Source organism: Argentina anserina, chromosome 3, assembly GCF_933775445.1.
Source record: "Argentina anserina chromosome 3, drPotAnse1.1, whole genome shotgun sequence".
In the NCBI taxonomy this organism is placed as follows: domain Eukaryota; kingdom Viridiplantae; phylum Streptophyta; class Magnoliopsida; order Rosales; family Rosaceae; genus Argentina; species Argentina anserina.
Window position 1 is genome coordinate 23,801,433 of NC_065874.1, and position 16,186 is coordinate 23,817,618.

The window sequence follows — 16,186 nt, forward strand, 5'->3', positions numbered from 1 at the left end:
TCATATCTTGTTCAAAATGACCAAAAAACGATCATGTCAAAACCGAGAAGACAGTAAAACCGAACCCATGATTCAAAGAATCTTAAGTTACATAAAGCTACTGCTGCAGGCAAGCAAAACGATATCTGCAGGCTAACAAACCTACTGTCGAAGCTTGAAAAAGATACTGTCAATGAAATCTGACAGATTTATTCCTCTCCATTCTTAACACAAATATCAAGATGAAAATCCATCATTGGCATGTATGGCCTTTAAAACTTAGCAAGGCACGAAGATATAGAACACAATCTTCGCACGAGATCCGTAAAACAACTACCTGCGCCGTAGGACAGTGTGGGTGGTTACGCAATTAGCAAGACACTCGATTTCACGGTGGGACATCCTCAAAATGAAGATTAAGAGAGTCAACGACGCGGTGAACTTCTCTACACAATACGCCGTAGGATATTGTAAGAGAGGGGATTGAAACAAATGGCAATCCCATCGAATGTATCACATGGCAATAGAACTACATTCTTCAACTCAAGAGTTGGAAAAACATGGTATTGGAGCAGTTGAATACCAAACAATTTGGGTGGTAAAAACCATTCAATTGGTGCGGGTGGTCACCAATAATAATAAAATCATTTGAGCTATGAAACGACTTGGAGAAAACTGGAAAATTAACCGGAAAACCATGTCTAATTAACTCAAAACCGGGTGAATTTGGGACTAGGAAAACATGGCAGCAAGAACTGCTGAGATATGCCGGAAAAATGACGAGACACGACAAAAAAAAACGTCGGAAAAACTCGTCCGAAGCCGGCGGCACCGATTGCCGGAAATCCGGCCGGCAGTGGCCGGACCTGGCCGGTATGGAGGCCATAACTTCAGGTCCGACAGGGAACGCCGTCCGGAACCGGATGGCGGTGCCGGAATATGGCCGGAAGGCGGCGAATACGTCGGTAAAACGTCAAAAAACGTTCCGGAAAAGCCGGAACAGTAACTGGGAAAAACGACGTCAATTTTGACGTTCCGAGGTCCGTTTTCTAAATTTCAAAGTCCAAAATCACAATGTAGTGCTATTTGGGTCCCATGAACCCAAAACCGGCTAATTTGAAAACCACGTGAGTTGCAAACGTTGACCATGCATGCTAAGCCAAGGCAAATAAAATTCTCACGAGTCCATGAAAGACGAGAAATTTTATGGAATATGCCAATATTTAATACAACACAACCAAACTTCCAATTCCAATAGACGACTTAAGCTAAAGTCGAACAAGAAACATGGCATTGCCAACGTCATACTTGAAAAATAGTAAGCAGAAAACATAGTCAAAATAGATTGACTAATCAAAAGTCCGTAGCAACAAAATCTTGCATATCGGATCGGGCGGAGCCTTAGCATGAGGCTCAAAAATGTTTGCTTACTTGAGAATGGAAGAATGTTACTTTTCCATCTCCAAAATTCCCTTAAGAAATAGATACAGGTGCCAAAAATGGCATGCGTTTCTTAGATGTGGAGTATGCATCAAGGTCAACTCTGATAATAGAACGTCATAGACGTTCATTAAATCACTTTAAGTGTGTCCCATAGAATTCGTTATTTTTGAGATCTTTTGTCAGCAAATAGTGCTGCATCAGAGTAATGAATCAACTCAAATAAATGAGTACGTAGACCTTGGGATTATCGTTTATAGACATGAGTTTAAGAAAACTCAAACATTCAAATAACAGTCGCGATGGCGACGCATCCATAAGAAACGAGGGTTGTATAGGTTTCTAATAATCGAAACTATTCAAGTATGTAACCGGAATTAGAAGGGTTGTGATGTATATGGTCACAAAATAATCGATGCATATCGGCGATTCTCATGATCGCAACCAAAACAGCGATGCACTCAGGCAACCACACGAAATCGATATCTTCCTTTTTAAATAATAACGTGACTCCCCCATGACCGTCACACGAAAAACGTCGACCAAGAGGGGAATCATATCCCTCTTTGGTCTCATCGGCGTAATAAGAAAGCCGAAAAAGAAGACATGAAAAAGGCTAATAGCGCCTGATAATTTATATATATCTCTTCAAAAGAAGCAACTTTAAGAAAAAACATACTTGTTGGTCTGCCAAATAGACCGCATATACGTAAATTTCTCTGCAAATCGATCGTCATGCATGAAGTTACGTGATGAATTCCTTTTCGATCTTCGTCCGATGACATAAAATCTTGGGAGGATACGATCAAAATCATATGTAGATGACAAAAGTATCGTCTATCTCGGCATGAATGTCATCACCATAGTACGACGAGTGATCACTTTTCCTATGCAAGCACGTGAAACATAGTTAGAAAACGAAAACGTGCAAATAAACGATTTAATAAGCAATAGGAAAATAAAAAGGAAAAAGAGAAATAGTTTAAAGGCCTAAAAGGCTATCGGGCTCGTCAGGCCATAGGCCCAAAAGGGTAGAGAAGACGGGAGTAGCTTCTCTTGAGCAAAGAGTTTGCTTGTGCAGTTCGCGTTTCTTGCGTAGATATGCGGGAGGGGCAATGTTGAATCCTCTGATGCGGGGTCTTGCGGGGCAAAAAAATGTTTTTGCGGAGCGAATGCGGAAGAGACCCTGCGGGGCTGGCTGCGTGCGGCTGGGATGCGGGGGCAGCAGGGGTGCGTGCAGGGGTGATGCAGGGGCAGCATGCAGGCTGCGTGCGTGCAGGGGCAGCGAGCAGGACCTGTAGGGACTGCGATGCGGGGGCTGCGTGCAGGGGCAACAGGGGGGTCGCCGGGGCTGTAGGGCAGAATCTGCGTGCGGGGCTGCATGGGGGTCGCAGGGGCTGCGAGCATTGCCTACAGGGGCTGCGATGCGGGGGCTGCAGGGCAGGGCAGCGTGCGGGGCTGCGGGGGTAGCATGCAGGGGCTGCGCGCGGGGCTGCAGGGGGGGGCTACAGCGACGGCGAGCAGGGTCTGCGCCGACGAGGAATGTCGACGGGAAGATGTCGGAGGCCGGAGACGACGGTGGCTGGCGTTAAAGAAGAGAAAAAATTTCTAGGGCTCTAAAAGTTCAAGGTTTTAGAGCAACGTGTTGATAACGTGTTTCAGGATGAAATAATTGTGTATTATTGAATGATATGGGGGCCTATATATAGACATTACAAAACCACAATCTCGTAGGATTCGGAATCCTAATCTATTACGGAGATGCTAATCTATCTCCTAACAGGAAACCTATTTGGCTAAGACACACACAAGGGTATAATAGTAATTCTCCCGGAACAATATATATATATTTTGGAGAACAATTAATTCCATCGATTCATTTAGTCAATGTTTGACCCACATTTCATTGTTATTATATAGCCGTTCATGAATGAGTGGTAATAAACTCAACACACGACCAATGGTAACTGACTTATCAAACATTATGCTTATCTGATAGAACAGTACCGTGCAGAATAACTGACAGTGTGTAAAAGACGAAGTAAAACACCAGCCGAATCTCCCACAGTTGACGCACAACAAACGGAATATTCCCACGACAGCTCTCAGCCACTCAAATTTATTCCCATTTTCTTTTCCATGAAATTTAATCCTATTTTCCACAAAGACAAAAACCAGCATTTCTTTCACATATATATAAAAAAAACTTACGTCCAAAATTAGTAGAAAACGACAATAAAAAAGTATTTATTAGGCGGGTACCTCGATTTGGTCAGCAAAATACAAGGACCTTGTCCTAGTCAACATTCAGTAGACAACAGCTCCCCTCCTGCCCTCTATTACACCTGCACCCAATCCCCCGTACACGCCTGACCCCACCTGTCCGATCAAAATCCCCCGACGTCAAATTAAATCCGACGGCCAGTCGCCTTCACATTCCGTCCACGTAGATTCCCGGAACCCAACCGCGAAAATGAAAACGAGTAGTCTCTATTTGACCGACGACCACCCAACTCACTCCTTTTTTTTGATATTTTTAAATTTGGAAAGTAAAACAAAAAAAGCAGGCCCATCTTTTCTCATCTATGTTTACTCCCTCCTTTTTTTGTTTCTTCTTGTTTTTGTGACTGAGTCTATATATGAGTCTGAAGCAAAGCTCCTCACCCAAATATCTCTTTCTCTCTCCTCTCACATTCTCTCATTCTTCACCAAAAGTAAACAGACTGAAGAATTTCCAGGACAGGGAAGCGAGGTCAGGTCGAATCGTCGTCGTGTTTCCGTTTTGGAACGTGTTCAATTTTGAAGTGTAAATTTTTGAAGGTTTGACTTTGGGAGTGGTGGTGTGATCGGAGGCGGAGAAGATATGGCGGCTGCAATGGCCGGGGAAGACCTGATGAGGCAGTCGAGTAGCCGGCGGAGCTGGCGGTCGACGAGTGTGCGGGAAATGTGGAACGCGCCGGACGTGTTCCAGAGGAGCGGGCGGCAGCAGGCGGTGGACGAGGACGAGGAGCTCAAGTGGGCCGCCATAGAGCGGTTGCCGACTTATGATCGGATGAGGAGAGGGATGCTGACGCAGGTGATGAGTAATGGTAGGATCATGCATGACACAGTTGATGTCGCCAATCTTGGTGCTCAGGATAAGAAGCAGTTGATGGAGAGCATCCTCAAGGTTGTTGAAGATGATAACGATAAGTTCTTGAAGAGACTCAGAGCTAGGAATGATAGGTAGTTTGCTTCGATTCGATACGGTTCTGGTTTTTTCTGATTGTTGTTTCTTAATTCTAACTGTTGTATTTTAGTTACTTAATTGTTTTGCGAATATGGAAACTGCAGGGTTGGAATTGAGGTTCCGAAAGTCGAGGTTCGATTCGAGGACTTGGAGATTGAGGGAGATGCATATGTTGGGACAAGAGCACTTCCAACTCTACTCAACTCTACCTTGAACGCACTAGAGGTATTTTTTTCTTTCGAAAATCTGTTAATCTGTTTGTTTGAAATTGTGTGTTGAGTTTATAGTTTTCTGAAGCTTCTATGTTTGTGTGAATATAGTCACTAATTGGATTGGTTGGACTCTCGCCGTCGAAGAAAAGAGTTGTTAAGATTCTCCGAGATGTGAGCGGTGTCGTGAAACCATCAAGGTATGATCATGAATTTCCAGATCTTTTTTCTTTGCTGGACTGGAATTAGTAGTAACATTGTTGCGTGATTGAATCTCACGGAATTAATTTGTCTGTCATAAAACTAAACTCAGTATGCCTGTAGAAAGTTGATAATAATGTTGTATGGAAGTGGTTTCGTCTCTGAATTATGTACCTGATCGAGCTTGATGCGTTGTTTGTCATCAGGGTCACACTGCTCCTTGGACCTCCTTCTTCAGGAAAAACAACACTGCTAAAAGCACTTGCTGGCAAACTCGATAAAGATCTAAGGGTTTGTCATCTACTTTTCTTTGCTTAATTTTTACCCTTCAGTTCATGTGTCTTCTATTTGGAATCTTATAACACTTTAATGGGAATTTTAGTGTACATGTTTTATATTTCATAAGTACTGACTAATTGGGATTTGAACCAGGTAAATGGGAAGGTGACGTATTGCGGTCATGAGTTTAATGAATTTGTGCCTCAGAGAACCTCTGCTTATATTAGCCAGCATGATCTTCATTATGGTGAGATGACAGTTCGTGAAACATTGGATTTTTCCGGACGTTGCCTGGGAGTTGGAACCAGGTATGATATGCTGGTGGAGTTGTCTAGAAGGGAGAAAGATTCAGGTATCAAACCTGATCCTGAAATTGATGCGTTCATGAAAGCCACATCTATGTCGGGCCAGGAAACAAGTTTGATCACTGATTACGTTCTCAAGGTGTGTTGATTGAGTCTCAAGGTTGTGTTCTTGTTCTTCTCTTATTGTTGCCGTGCAAGCCTAACATGTTTAATTCTTTTGACAGATACTTGGACTGGATATTTGTGCTGATATCATGGTGGGTGATGACATGAGAAGGGGTATCTCTGGAGGGCAAAAGAAGCGTGTAACTACTGGTATGTGACTATATGCCATATTATTTCTTACATAAATTAGAATTGGGTCACATGATGTTAATGCTTTCTATTTCTCCTTGAATGAGAGTGAGATACTGACCATGTTGATTTTGCATTTTTACTTAGTTTTTACTATCAATTTACGAATAATGTTAATGCTCAGCAATTTCTTATCTGAATGCAGGAGAAATGTTGGCTGGACCAGCAAAAGCATTTTTCATGGATGAAATATCAACAGGACTGGACAGTTCCACCACCTTTCAGATTGTCAAGTTTATGAGACAGATGGTTCATATTATGGATGTATCAATGGTCATCTCTCTCTTGCAGCCTGCACCTGAGACTTATGAGCTTTTTGATGACATTATTCTTATTTCTGAGGGTCAAATTGTCTACCAAGGCCCACGTGAGAATGTTCTCGAGTTTTTTGAATACATGGGATTTAAATGCCCAGATAGAAAAGGTGTTGCTGACTTCTTGCAAGAAGTGACCTCAAAGAAGGATCAAGAGCAGTACTGGTATAAGAAGAACCAAGCTTACAGATATGTCTCTGTACCTGATTTTGTCAGGGCTTTCACCTCTTTCCATGTTGGTCAAAGGCTTGTAGAGGAACTAAGAGTTCCTTATGATAAAAGATCTACACATCCTGCTGCTTTGGTGAAGGAAAAGTATGGAATATCCAACAAGGAGCTCTTCAAGGCATGTATGGCAAGGGAATGGCTGCTGATGAAGCGTAACTCGTTTGTGTACATCTTCAAGACTACCCAGATTACAATCATGGCTACTATTGCTTTGACTGTATTCTTAAGAACGGAAATGAAAGCTGGGAACGCAAAAGATTCTGCCAAATTTTGGGGAGCTCTCTTTTTCAGTCTCATCAATGTCATGTTTAACGGAATGGCAGAGCTTGCAATGACAGGTTTCAGGCTTCCTGTGTTCTTTAAACAAAGAGATGCTTTGTTCTACCCTGGCTGGGCTTTTGGCTTGCCAATTTGGCTAACCAGAATTCCAATTTCACTGATGGAATCTGGCATATGGATCATTTTTACGTACTACACCATCGGATTTGCCCCTGCAGCCAGTAGGTAAGCTTCAGTATATTGGAGATATCTGTTTTTGGATACTTCAGATTGGTGATGGTTAAGATATTATAAACACAAAGCAACCTAGTTATTTAGTGATCTAAAGACATGTTCCGATATGGTTTTTCAGGTTCTTTAAACAGTTCTTGGCTTTTTTCGGAATACATCAGATGGCACTTTCCCTCTTCCGTTTCATTGCTGCTCTTGGGAGATCAGAGGTTGTTTCAGGCACAATTGGTTCCTTTGTGTTGCTAATGGTGTTTGTCCTGGGAGGTTTCATTGTTGCTAAAGGTTAGAAATCCTTCTCTGTTATGGTCAATATATGCTAACGCATTTCAACAGTTTGAGTAAGAACTGTATTGACTTTTAATTTATTCTACTCATAACCTGTTATATCCCTTCACTGCTTCACATGTAAAAGAATCTCCATAAATTCAATGTTTATGTGCAGATGACATTGAATCCTGGATGATATGGGGCTACTACGTTTCACCTATGATGTACGGACAGAATGCAATTGCTATCAATGAATTTCTGGCCGAAAGATGGAGTGACGTAAGTTCTCTTATAGTCAATTGAAACCTTGCTTTACATTAGTATTAATTATTGAAGTCTTCTACATAGGTTGAGTTGTGTGGCTAATGGCATTTTAATTCTCTTTGCTCAGCCTACTCCCGCCAATGCAAGTCAACCCACAGTTGGAAAGCTACTTCTCAAGCAAAGAGGCCTGTATACTGAAGAGTATTGGTATTGGATTTGTGTTGGAGCGCTCTTCGCATTTTCTCTTCTCTTTAATGTTTTCTTCATCGCATGCTTGACCTTCTTAGATCGTAAGTGGTTAATTCTCCGTTGCCATTAGTCATTGTATTGGTAAATAGATCAGATGCTGATCATTGTTTTATTTTCTATATCAATTTCAGCTCTCAGTGAAACTAAAACTTTGATTGAGAACGACGACGCTGAAAGCAACAAGAAGCGACGATCCAATCCTGAAGGTAACATGGATTGTTCTATTTATTCTTGTGATCATAACTTGGGTGTTTCTTTTGGTTCTGAAGATGGCATATTGCTAAATATTTGCTGAATTACATACTGCACTGATGTTACATAGTGAAGTCTAACATACTGTAAACAATTACAGGTATTGGCATGCAAGTGAGAAATGCTCAAGGAGGTCAAGCCAGAAGAGGAATGGTTTTGCCTTTCCACCCCCTTTCACTTGCTTTCAACCATGTGAATTACTATGTTGATATGCCTGCTGTAAGTAACTTCTGCTTCTTTGTCCTTTGAGTTTTAGTTAGAAAAGTATTTATGAGATAATGAGACGGTATATCTATCATTGTCTTAAAAGAAAAAAAAAATTTAAAAGCATTTTGTTTTTCAGAAGTTGTGGTTAAATTGACCTCAATCGTATGTGCCAAGGCAAACACATGTCATGGTCTATGACAATGCTCCTTAGTAACACCTTTTGTGTCCTTACCAGGAAATGAAAACTCAAGGGATTGAAGAGGAGCGACTGCAACTACTGAGAGATATTAGTGGTGCTTTTAGGCCAGGTATTTTGACTGCATTAGTTGGTGTTAGTGGTGCTGGAAAGACCACCTTGATGGATGTCTTGGCTGGAAGAAAGACAGGGGGGTACATTGAAGGAAGTATTACCATCTCGGGTTACCCAAAGAACCAAGAGACATTTGCCCGGGTCAGCGGTTACTGTGAGCAGAATGACATTCATTCTCCATTCATTACTGTGTATGAATCTCTCTTGTACTCTGCATGGCTGCGTCTTGCTAAAGATGTCAAGACGGAGACTCGAAAGGTACGACCACTTCAATCTTATGGCGACTGCAACATATATACATGGTTGTAGGAAATGAAATCACTATTTTCTTGTGGCTGACTGAACTTTGTTATTGTTGCTGGTCTTTTTTTTGTTTTTGTTATTTAGATGTTTGTTGATGAGGTTATGGACTTGGTCGAGCTTCATCCATTAAGGAATGCTTTAGTTGGACTTCCAGGAGTTGATGGACTTTCAACTGAGCAAAGAAAAAGGCTCACTATTGCTGTGGAGTTGGTTGCAAATCCCTCTATCATCTTCATGGATGAGCCAACTTCAGGTCTTGATGCTAGAGCAGCTGCCATTGTTATGCGTACCGTAAGAAACACTGTGGATACAGGACGAACTGTTGTTTGCACGATTCATCAACCTAGCATTGACATATTTGAAGCTTTTGATGAGGTAGGATTTATTTCCAATTTGTTATGTGTAACAGAATTCACCATCTCAAGTGCAATGTTTCATATATATATATATATATATATATATATATATATATATATCTTACTTTCCTCTTGCAGCTTTTCTTGATGAAAAGAGGAGGACAGGTGACTTATGCTGGACCTCTAGGCCGCCAATCTCACAAACTTGTTGAATATTTTGAGGTAGGTTTATAATTAAATATTCAATTTCCTTTCCAAAGAATTCCACATAATCATATTCGAGGCAGAAATTCAATGAGAGAATTTATAAAAACTTTCAAATATTATCGCAATGTATATACGTTGTAGCTACAAGTTTGACCAATATCTAAAACATTTGCAGGCTATACCAGGGGTTCCCAAGATCAAAGATGGTTACAATCCTGCTACCTGGATGCTGGATATCAGCTCTTCTGCAATGGAAGCTCAACTTGACATTGACTTTGCAGAAGTATATGCGAACTCTGATCTCTATAGGTAACTGGCATGTAACTGTGTCCTATTGTATTCTGTTATTTCAACCATTTGACTATTTGTAACGAAGTTCTCACCATTTCTGTTCACTCTCTCAGGAGAACTCAGGAACTGATCAAGGAGCTAAGCACACCGGAGCCAGGCTCTAAGGATCTTTACTTCCCCACCCAATACTCACAAAGCTATTTAACTCAATGCAAAGCTTGCTTCTGGAAACAACACTGGTCATACTGGAGAAATTCACGATACAATGCCATTAGGTTTTTCATGACGATTTGCATTGGTGGATTATTTGGTGTTATCTTCTGGAGCAAGGGAGACCAGATGTAAGCTTAACTTAATTGTGAGCTAGAGTTATATATATCCGTGTCTGTGTGTGTCGAGTTTGATTATTGCCTTTATCAATTCGAGTTCCTGCTACAGCTGCATACTTCCTCCAATTACTTACACTGTGAAACTGTCATTGTATCAACAGCCACAAACAACAGGATTTGATTAATCTTTTGGGAGCTACCTATGCTGCTGTTCTCTTCCTTGGCGCTAGCAATGCTTCTGCTGTGCAATCTGTGGTTTCAGTTGAGAGAACAGTGTTCTACCGTGAAAGAGCAGCGGGAATGTATTCAGAGCTGCCTTATGCATTTGCTCAGGTAAGACATTGGAAGTTACACTTGGTTACTTTATGGTACTATTAAGGTCTCATCTTCTTGTTTTCTGATTCCTGTTTTGGTGATATAGGTCGCTATTGAGACAATCTATGTTGCAATCCAAACCTTTATATATTCCGCTATTCTGTACTCCATGATTGGGTACACTTGGACGGCGACGAAGTTTTTCTACTTCTACTACTTCATTTTCATGTGCTTTACCTACTTCTCAATGTATGGAATGATGGTGGTTGCCCTTACTCCTGGTCATCAAATTGCTGCCATTGTTATGTCTTTCTTCCTGAGTTTCTGGAACTTGTTCTCTGGTTTCCTCATCCCTAGACCGGTATGTCTTGCAGATCACCTACTTTTATACATTATGCTCATCTGATATTCTCCTACTGCATCTAATGTCCTAAGAAATAATCTCTTTAACGTGTAATGCTCCATTTTGCAGCTCATCCCCATCTGGTGGAGGTGGTACTACTGGGGTTCTCCAGTTGCTTGGACCATCTACGGCATCTTCGGATCTCAAGTTGGTGACATGACAGCTGAAATCGATATGGCTACTGGGGAAAAACTAGCAATTAACACATTCGTCAAGCAATATTTAGGTTATGAATATGACTTCATGATTCCTGTTGTCATTGCTCATGTTGGTTGGGTTCTTCTCTTCTTCTTTGTCTTTGCCTATGGTATCAAGTTCCTCAACTTCCAAAGGAGATAAGCTTTACTGTGCAGCAGTTTACCTTCAAAATGTGAAATATTTAGTTGAGTGTATAAACATTTTAGTTGGAGTTAGAGGGACACAACCATGCCCTCTCTTTTTCTTTTCTGATCTTTCTGTGTAGCTTTGAGTGGCCTGGTTACCCTTTTCATTTTACTTCTGTATAGCTATTATGATTCTTGAAAAATCAAATAAGCAAAGTTTGTCATCATTCCTCTTAAGATGAAATACTGTAGTTTGGCAGTTCTCCTGTCTTTTATATTTTTGGGTCTTCCTTCTTCATTTGTCGAGAAGTTTTAAATACACTCTCATAAACTTTTGATACACATTTCTATCATTCAATAATTTAAATAATATTTTGCATGTATGTTGAATGACCAAAATAGGTACATGTAATAATTTAGAAAATTAAAAATAAATTAAATTATCAAAGCTTAGAATTTATTTTTAGAAACAATTAAAATACCAGGGAAATTTAAATTAGTATAAATTTTAATGTAAAATTAAGTGGGAGATTCAAACAATCAATTTATTCCTTAATTTTCACCGAAAAAATATCATTTCTATTTTTAGAGTCTCAAACAAGGTAATTCATGAAAAATAATTATGATTTTTCATCCTTCATTAAATTTCGTCTCCATACATTCTTAACAAAGAAATGTTCATCTTCTTCAAACAATCAATTCATCCATTTCTCTTATATATATATATATATATATATATATATATATATTCTTCATGTTTTTTTATCAATTTTATGGTTAAAGAATTTGAAAAAAAACAATTGCAATATATAATGATTCGTAAGAACAAATAAGAATCGATATGAACATCTATACGATGTTAATATATATATATATATATATTAATATACGAATCATTGCAAAAAGTAGCCTCTTATCCAAATAATGACATATTTTGTGATTTGTTCAAGGGCATTTTTGGTTTTGTATGCGGTGTATTTAGTAAAAATATTAGAATGAGAATTGAAATAGCTTGTGTATAAGTATGAGTGTGTATTAAGAGATTTGAGATGTGTATTTAAAATCTCTCTCATATCCAGATACAGTTTAACCTCAATAAATGAATATTCGATAAATTAATAACCTCGTTTAAGTAATAATTTTCTTTAGTCCCGACTCGGGACTAGTGTATATTACGAGAAACCTCGCTAAATGCATAAAATAATAATATTTTTGAAATCTCTATAAGTCTCATAGAATATATAAAGTAATAATTAATTTAATAAAATTAAAAAAAAATCAGTTAAATGATTAATAATTGATCAAATAAAAAAATAGTGAATAAAATTCATAATACAAATTAAGAAAAATAATTATTTAAACTTATCATTTTAAATTTACTTTTAGACATGAAATTATACCAAATTTGGAAAAGTGAATAAATATAGAATCCTAACTAAAATAGACATAGTAGTCAAACTAAACGATTATCATCAATTCAGCTAGAATAACAACAAAACTCTATATTAATTTATAAATTTATCGATAAATAAATTAATTAATCATTTTTCGGTAATATAAGGATCTCGCTAATGTAATAATTTCTTCTAGTCTCAATATTATTCATTTATAGATGTTTTACGGTACCTTGTACCTATAATTAGTATACCAAATTTGAATACCAAATGATATCAGTAACTTTACATGCCACATAATTAGTCCATATTTTTTTAGATTTATATTTTTTATGGAAATTAAACGTAAAAGTATTGAAAATTGTCAAAGATAATTATCTCCATCAAATCAGCTACAAAACGTATTTTCCTTTCTTATTTTTCTACTTGTCTACACAACAATTTTGATGTTGGACAGTTATGAAATTTGTAATATATATATATATATATATCTCAGATAATACTAGTTATTGGCTTAATAACTAAATGGGAAGCTGTGAAAAGGTGGGAAAAAAACAAAGATATAGAAAAAAAAACAAATGAAGATGGAAGACGATTTATAAGTGGTATTCATAATATTGAGATTTGATGTGAGTTCGATCACCCGATCGTGCCAAAAAAGAAGATGAATTAATTTATGCCCAAGATATTAAAAAGAATGACACAAGTTCAGACCACTTATTTTATGGTTCTTAATTATGCAGCAATTGAAGGTAATTGCACAACAAAGAAAATTGAGAATGGATCTGGGAGGGATGCGATGAGTGGGAGAAGTTTTTGTTTTTATTTTATATTTTTCAATCTTAAAGGTCTAAAATTAATTAATAAGACATGGTGGAATTAAATATGACTCAAGAAATTCCATGTGAGAGATTCCACATCATTTGGTATGCACTTTTTTGTACAAACTTCTGGGGTATTTAGCATTTTCCTACCTTATAATAAGCAAAACAAACTAATCAAATAAAAAGCGGAAATCTTTTCATAAAAGCTTAGATAGAATTCCAAATGTTACATAGCTGTGACTCCATGTTGGTGCAACTTTGATTACAAAAGGGAAAATTTTAAGAACAAATTTTGGCCGCTAATAATTAACTGTCACTAAGGACGTAGCTACACACGAACTATAATTACTAAAAAAACTTATATTTCTAGCTAAATTTTAAATATCAACCCGTTCTAAATTTCTATATATAGTTCATAAATAATCGTAAATTTTTTCTAACCCAACCCATTATGAAGTCTTGACTCCGTGCCCTTGACTGTCACCTAGCATATTTCAAGGGTAGTTATTTAGGGTAAGATAATTTAGTGTTAGTTTCGTCTGGTTATAGTCGTCTCTCCTCTTTGAGCGAGGGATGGTAGGTTGGAGTTGTTGATATGTTGTCTCTCCTCGTGAGGGTTTAGGGATTTTGGTTTAAGAGTCGTTGTGTCGTTAGTTATTGTGTCATTTCCAAAAACATTTTGAATTAATTCTTATTGTCAATGTAACGTGAATTGTTGTTTTTGCATATAGTGCTTGATGAAGCGATTTTCTAAAGGTTAGCAGTTACAACCTTAGAGCCTGATAGGCTGGGCATGGCATGAGCCTTGGGCCGTGCCTCAACGAGGCTCACGCATGTAAGGAATGCATGCAAGAAGCAAGACAGATCAGTAGCGGAGGTATTAGCCTCGCTAGCACAGTGATGGGCTGCATATTAGCCTCACTAGCAGGAGCCTTAAGCATGGAGTCAGGTGCCAAGCAATGCAAAGGATGCGGAGTTATTAGCCTCGACAGATGCAGGCATATTAGCCTCGCCAGTATGCAAGGCAGATGCGGAGACAAGTGCAAAGGCTGGGCTGGAGATTAGCCTCGCTAGCAGATGCGGGCAGATTAGCCTCGCTAGCAGACCTGTAGGCTGGATATTAGCCTCGCCACCAAGGAAGTGGGCAGATCTGACACGGCATGGATATTAGCCTCGCCAGTAGACCTCGGCAAGCACTGGGCAGGCAGTTGGCTGGATGTTAGCCTCGCTAGCACGGAGCAGGCAGACCTATAGGCTAGAGATTAGCCTCGCTAGGACTGATCAAGGCGTGGATGCAAGGCAGCAGCACGCAGGGAAGGGTACGGTGGCAGGCAGGCACAGGCAGCAAGCAAGCAGGCATGCGCGCGCGCAGCGTGCATGCAGGTCGACAGCAGAGGCTGCGACACTTGGCGTGCAGGGGCATGCATGACTCAGCACGACAGTTACTGAGCAGTTCCCAGGCAGTGGCAGTTACCAAGCATGCAGTGGGCAGTTATCAAGCAGCCAAGGAGGTTACCAAGTAGTGGGCAGTTATCCAAGGCAGTTACCAAGGCAGTGGGCAGTTATCCAAGTTAGTGGGTGGTTACTCATGCTAGGTGGCGACTCAAGCTTGAATATAAGGACAGCAGTTACTCATGCAAGGTAGGGGAAATCAGTGGGCTGTGTCAAGGGAGTTACAAGGCTTGCTTGGCAAGCATGCAGGCTGCCACATCACCCTAGGGCGGTTGGGGGTGTCAACCGCCATGCACAAATGTTGTGCAACATTACCTATGCCAATGGGGTTGTCATTGGTAGAGAGGTAGACGAAGAAGAGTGATCACAATCCAGAGACTGTGAGAACACAAGCAAGGAGAGAACAATTGTAAGGGTGAGGAAAATAGAGAGCTAGGCAGATAGGGCATGTTAGAATTGCGAAGGCTGTAAGCCTCATTGTATCCTCATTGTACCCTTAGGTTGAGTGATTAGTGTAGGCGCACTAAGTGAGTTGCTAGGCAGATTGGGTTTGGGTAGACTAAGGCTGAAAGCACTATTTGTACTCGTTGTAATCTTCTTGATCCTTTAATGAGTTAAAGGTTGGGAGCGGACTCCCGTAAACACTTGTGTTGTGTGTGTGCGTGTGGCTTGTATACTCGTTGTCGCTTGTTAGATAGTTTCCGCTGTGCAATAGACAATCGAGTGAGAGAAGTAGGTAGGCTGGTTAGGTAGTGTAGGCTGCTTAACGCCATCACATAGGGAAAAAGTTTTGGTATCCACTTTGCCTGTGTGACAATTTGGTATCAGAGCCTAGTTGACAAAACTTGTGCTCTATACTCTCCACAATGGCCGGAGGAAATACCTTGACGGATCGTGTGGTGAAACTCGAAGATCTCGTTGGTGACTCACAAGTAGAAGGTGCAGCGTCCTTGACGGAGCGATGCACAGATATGGAACAGACCGTGCAAAAGATGGATGCGGATTTCAAGCGGTTCATCACAGAGGTGGACGGCAAGCTATCTTCTCTTTTGGAGGATGCAGCAAACCTTGCGGATGGAGTGAAGGACGTGACGGAGTTGCAAAATGAAATTGCAGTCCTTAAGAAGGCCCTCAGCAATGAAAGCCTTACTGTCCCGAAGGTGAAGGTGCCGGAACCGAAAGCTTTCCATGGAGTTCGTAATGCCAAGGAGTTAGAGAACTTTCTATGGGACATGGAGCAGTACTTTATTGCTGCCCATATCCCCATCCATGAGCAGGTTTCCATTACTAGCATGTATCTTGCCGGAGATGCCAAACTATGGTGGAGGACTCGAACGCAAGATGATATGAATGTGGGCAGACCAAGAATCGAAGAGTGGGATACCTTGAAGA

At 40.0% G+C, this 16,186-nt stretch overlaps 1 protein-coding gene across 1 annotated transcript; it reads left to right on the forward strand.

Moving 5' to 3' along the window:
- The first annotated feature begins 4,057 nt into the window (after nucleotides 1-4,057).
- Nucleotides 4,058-11,361, forward strand: LOC126787705 (pleiotropic drug resistance protein 2-like). Its single transcript, XM_050513604.1, has 20 exons — nucleotides 4,058-4,644; nucleotides 4,753-4,873; nucleotides 4,969-5,057; nucleotides 5,265-5,349; nucleotides 5,491-5,781; nucleotides 5,867-5,957; nucleotides 6,142-7,042; nucleotides 7,170-7,330; nucleotides 7,491-7,594; nucleotides 7,707-7,869; nucleotides 7,960-8,034; nucleotides 8,181-8,299; nucleotides 8,523-8,855; nucleotides 8,985-9,275; nucleotides 9,395-9,478; nucleotides 9,639-9,772; nucleotides 9,868-10,095; nucleotides 10,245-10,416; nucleotides 10,505-10,759; nucleotides 10,871-11,361. Exons 1-20 carry the CDS (start codon nucleotides 4,283-4,285, stop codon nucleotides 11,138-11,140), a joined length of 4,329 nt encoding a protein of 1,442 aa, XP_050369561.1. The 5' UTR covers nucleotides 4,058-4,282; the 3' UTR covers nucleotides 11,141-11,361.
- The last annotated feature ends 4,825 nt before the right edge of the window (nucleotides 11,362-16,186 follow it).

What these genes read in the sequence shown, in the direction of transcription:
- LOC126787705 (XM_050513604.1), top strand. Translation starts at nt 4,283, where the DNA reads ATGGCGGCTGCAATGGCCGGGGAAGACCTGATGAGGCAGTCGAGTAGC. An exon ending in TGGCCGAAAGATGGAGTGAC is followed by an intron (nt 7,595 to 7,706) that starts GTAAGTTCTCTT and finishes CTCTTTGCTCAG; the next exon opens with CCTACTCCCGCCAATGCAAG. An exon ending in TGCCTTATGCATTTGCTCAG is followed by an intron (nt 10,417 to 10,504) that starts GTAAGACATTGG and finishes TTGGTGATATAG; the next exon opens with GTCGCTATTGAGACAATCTA.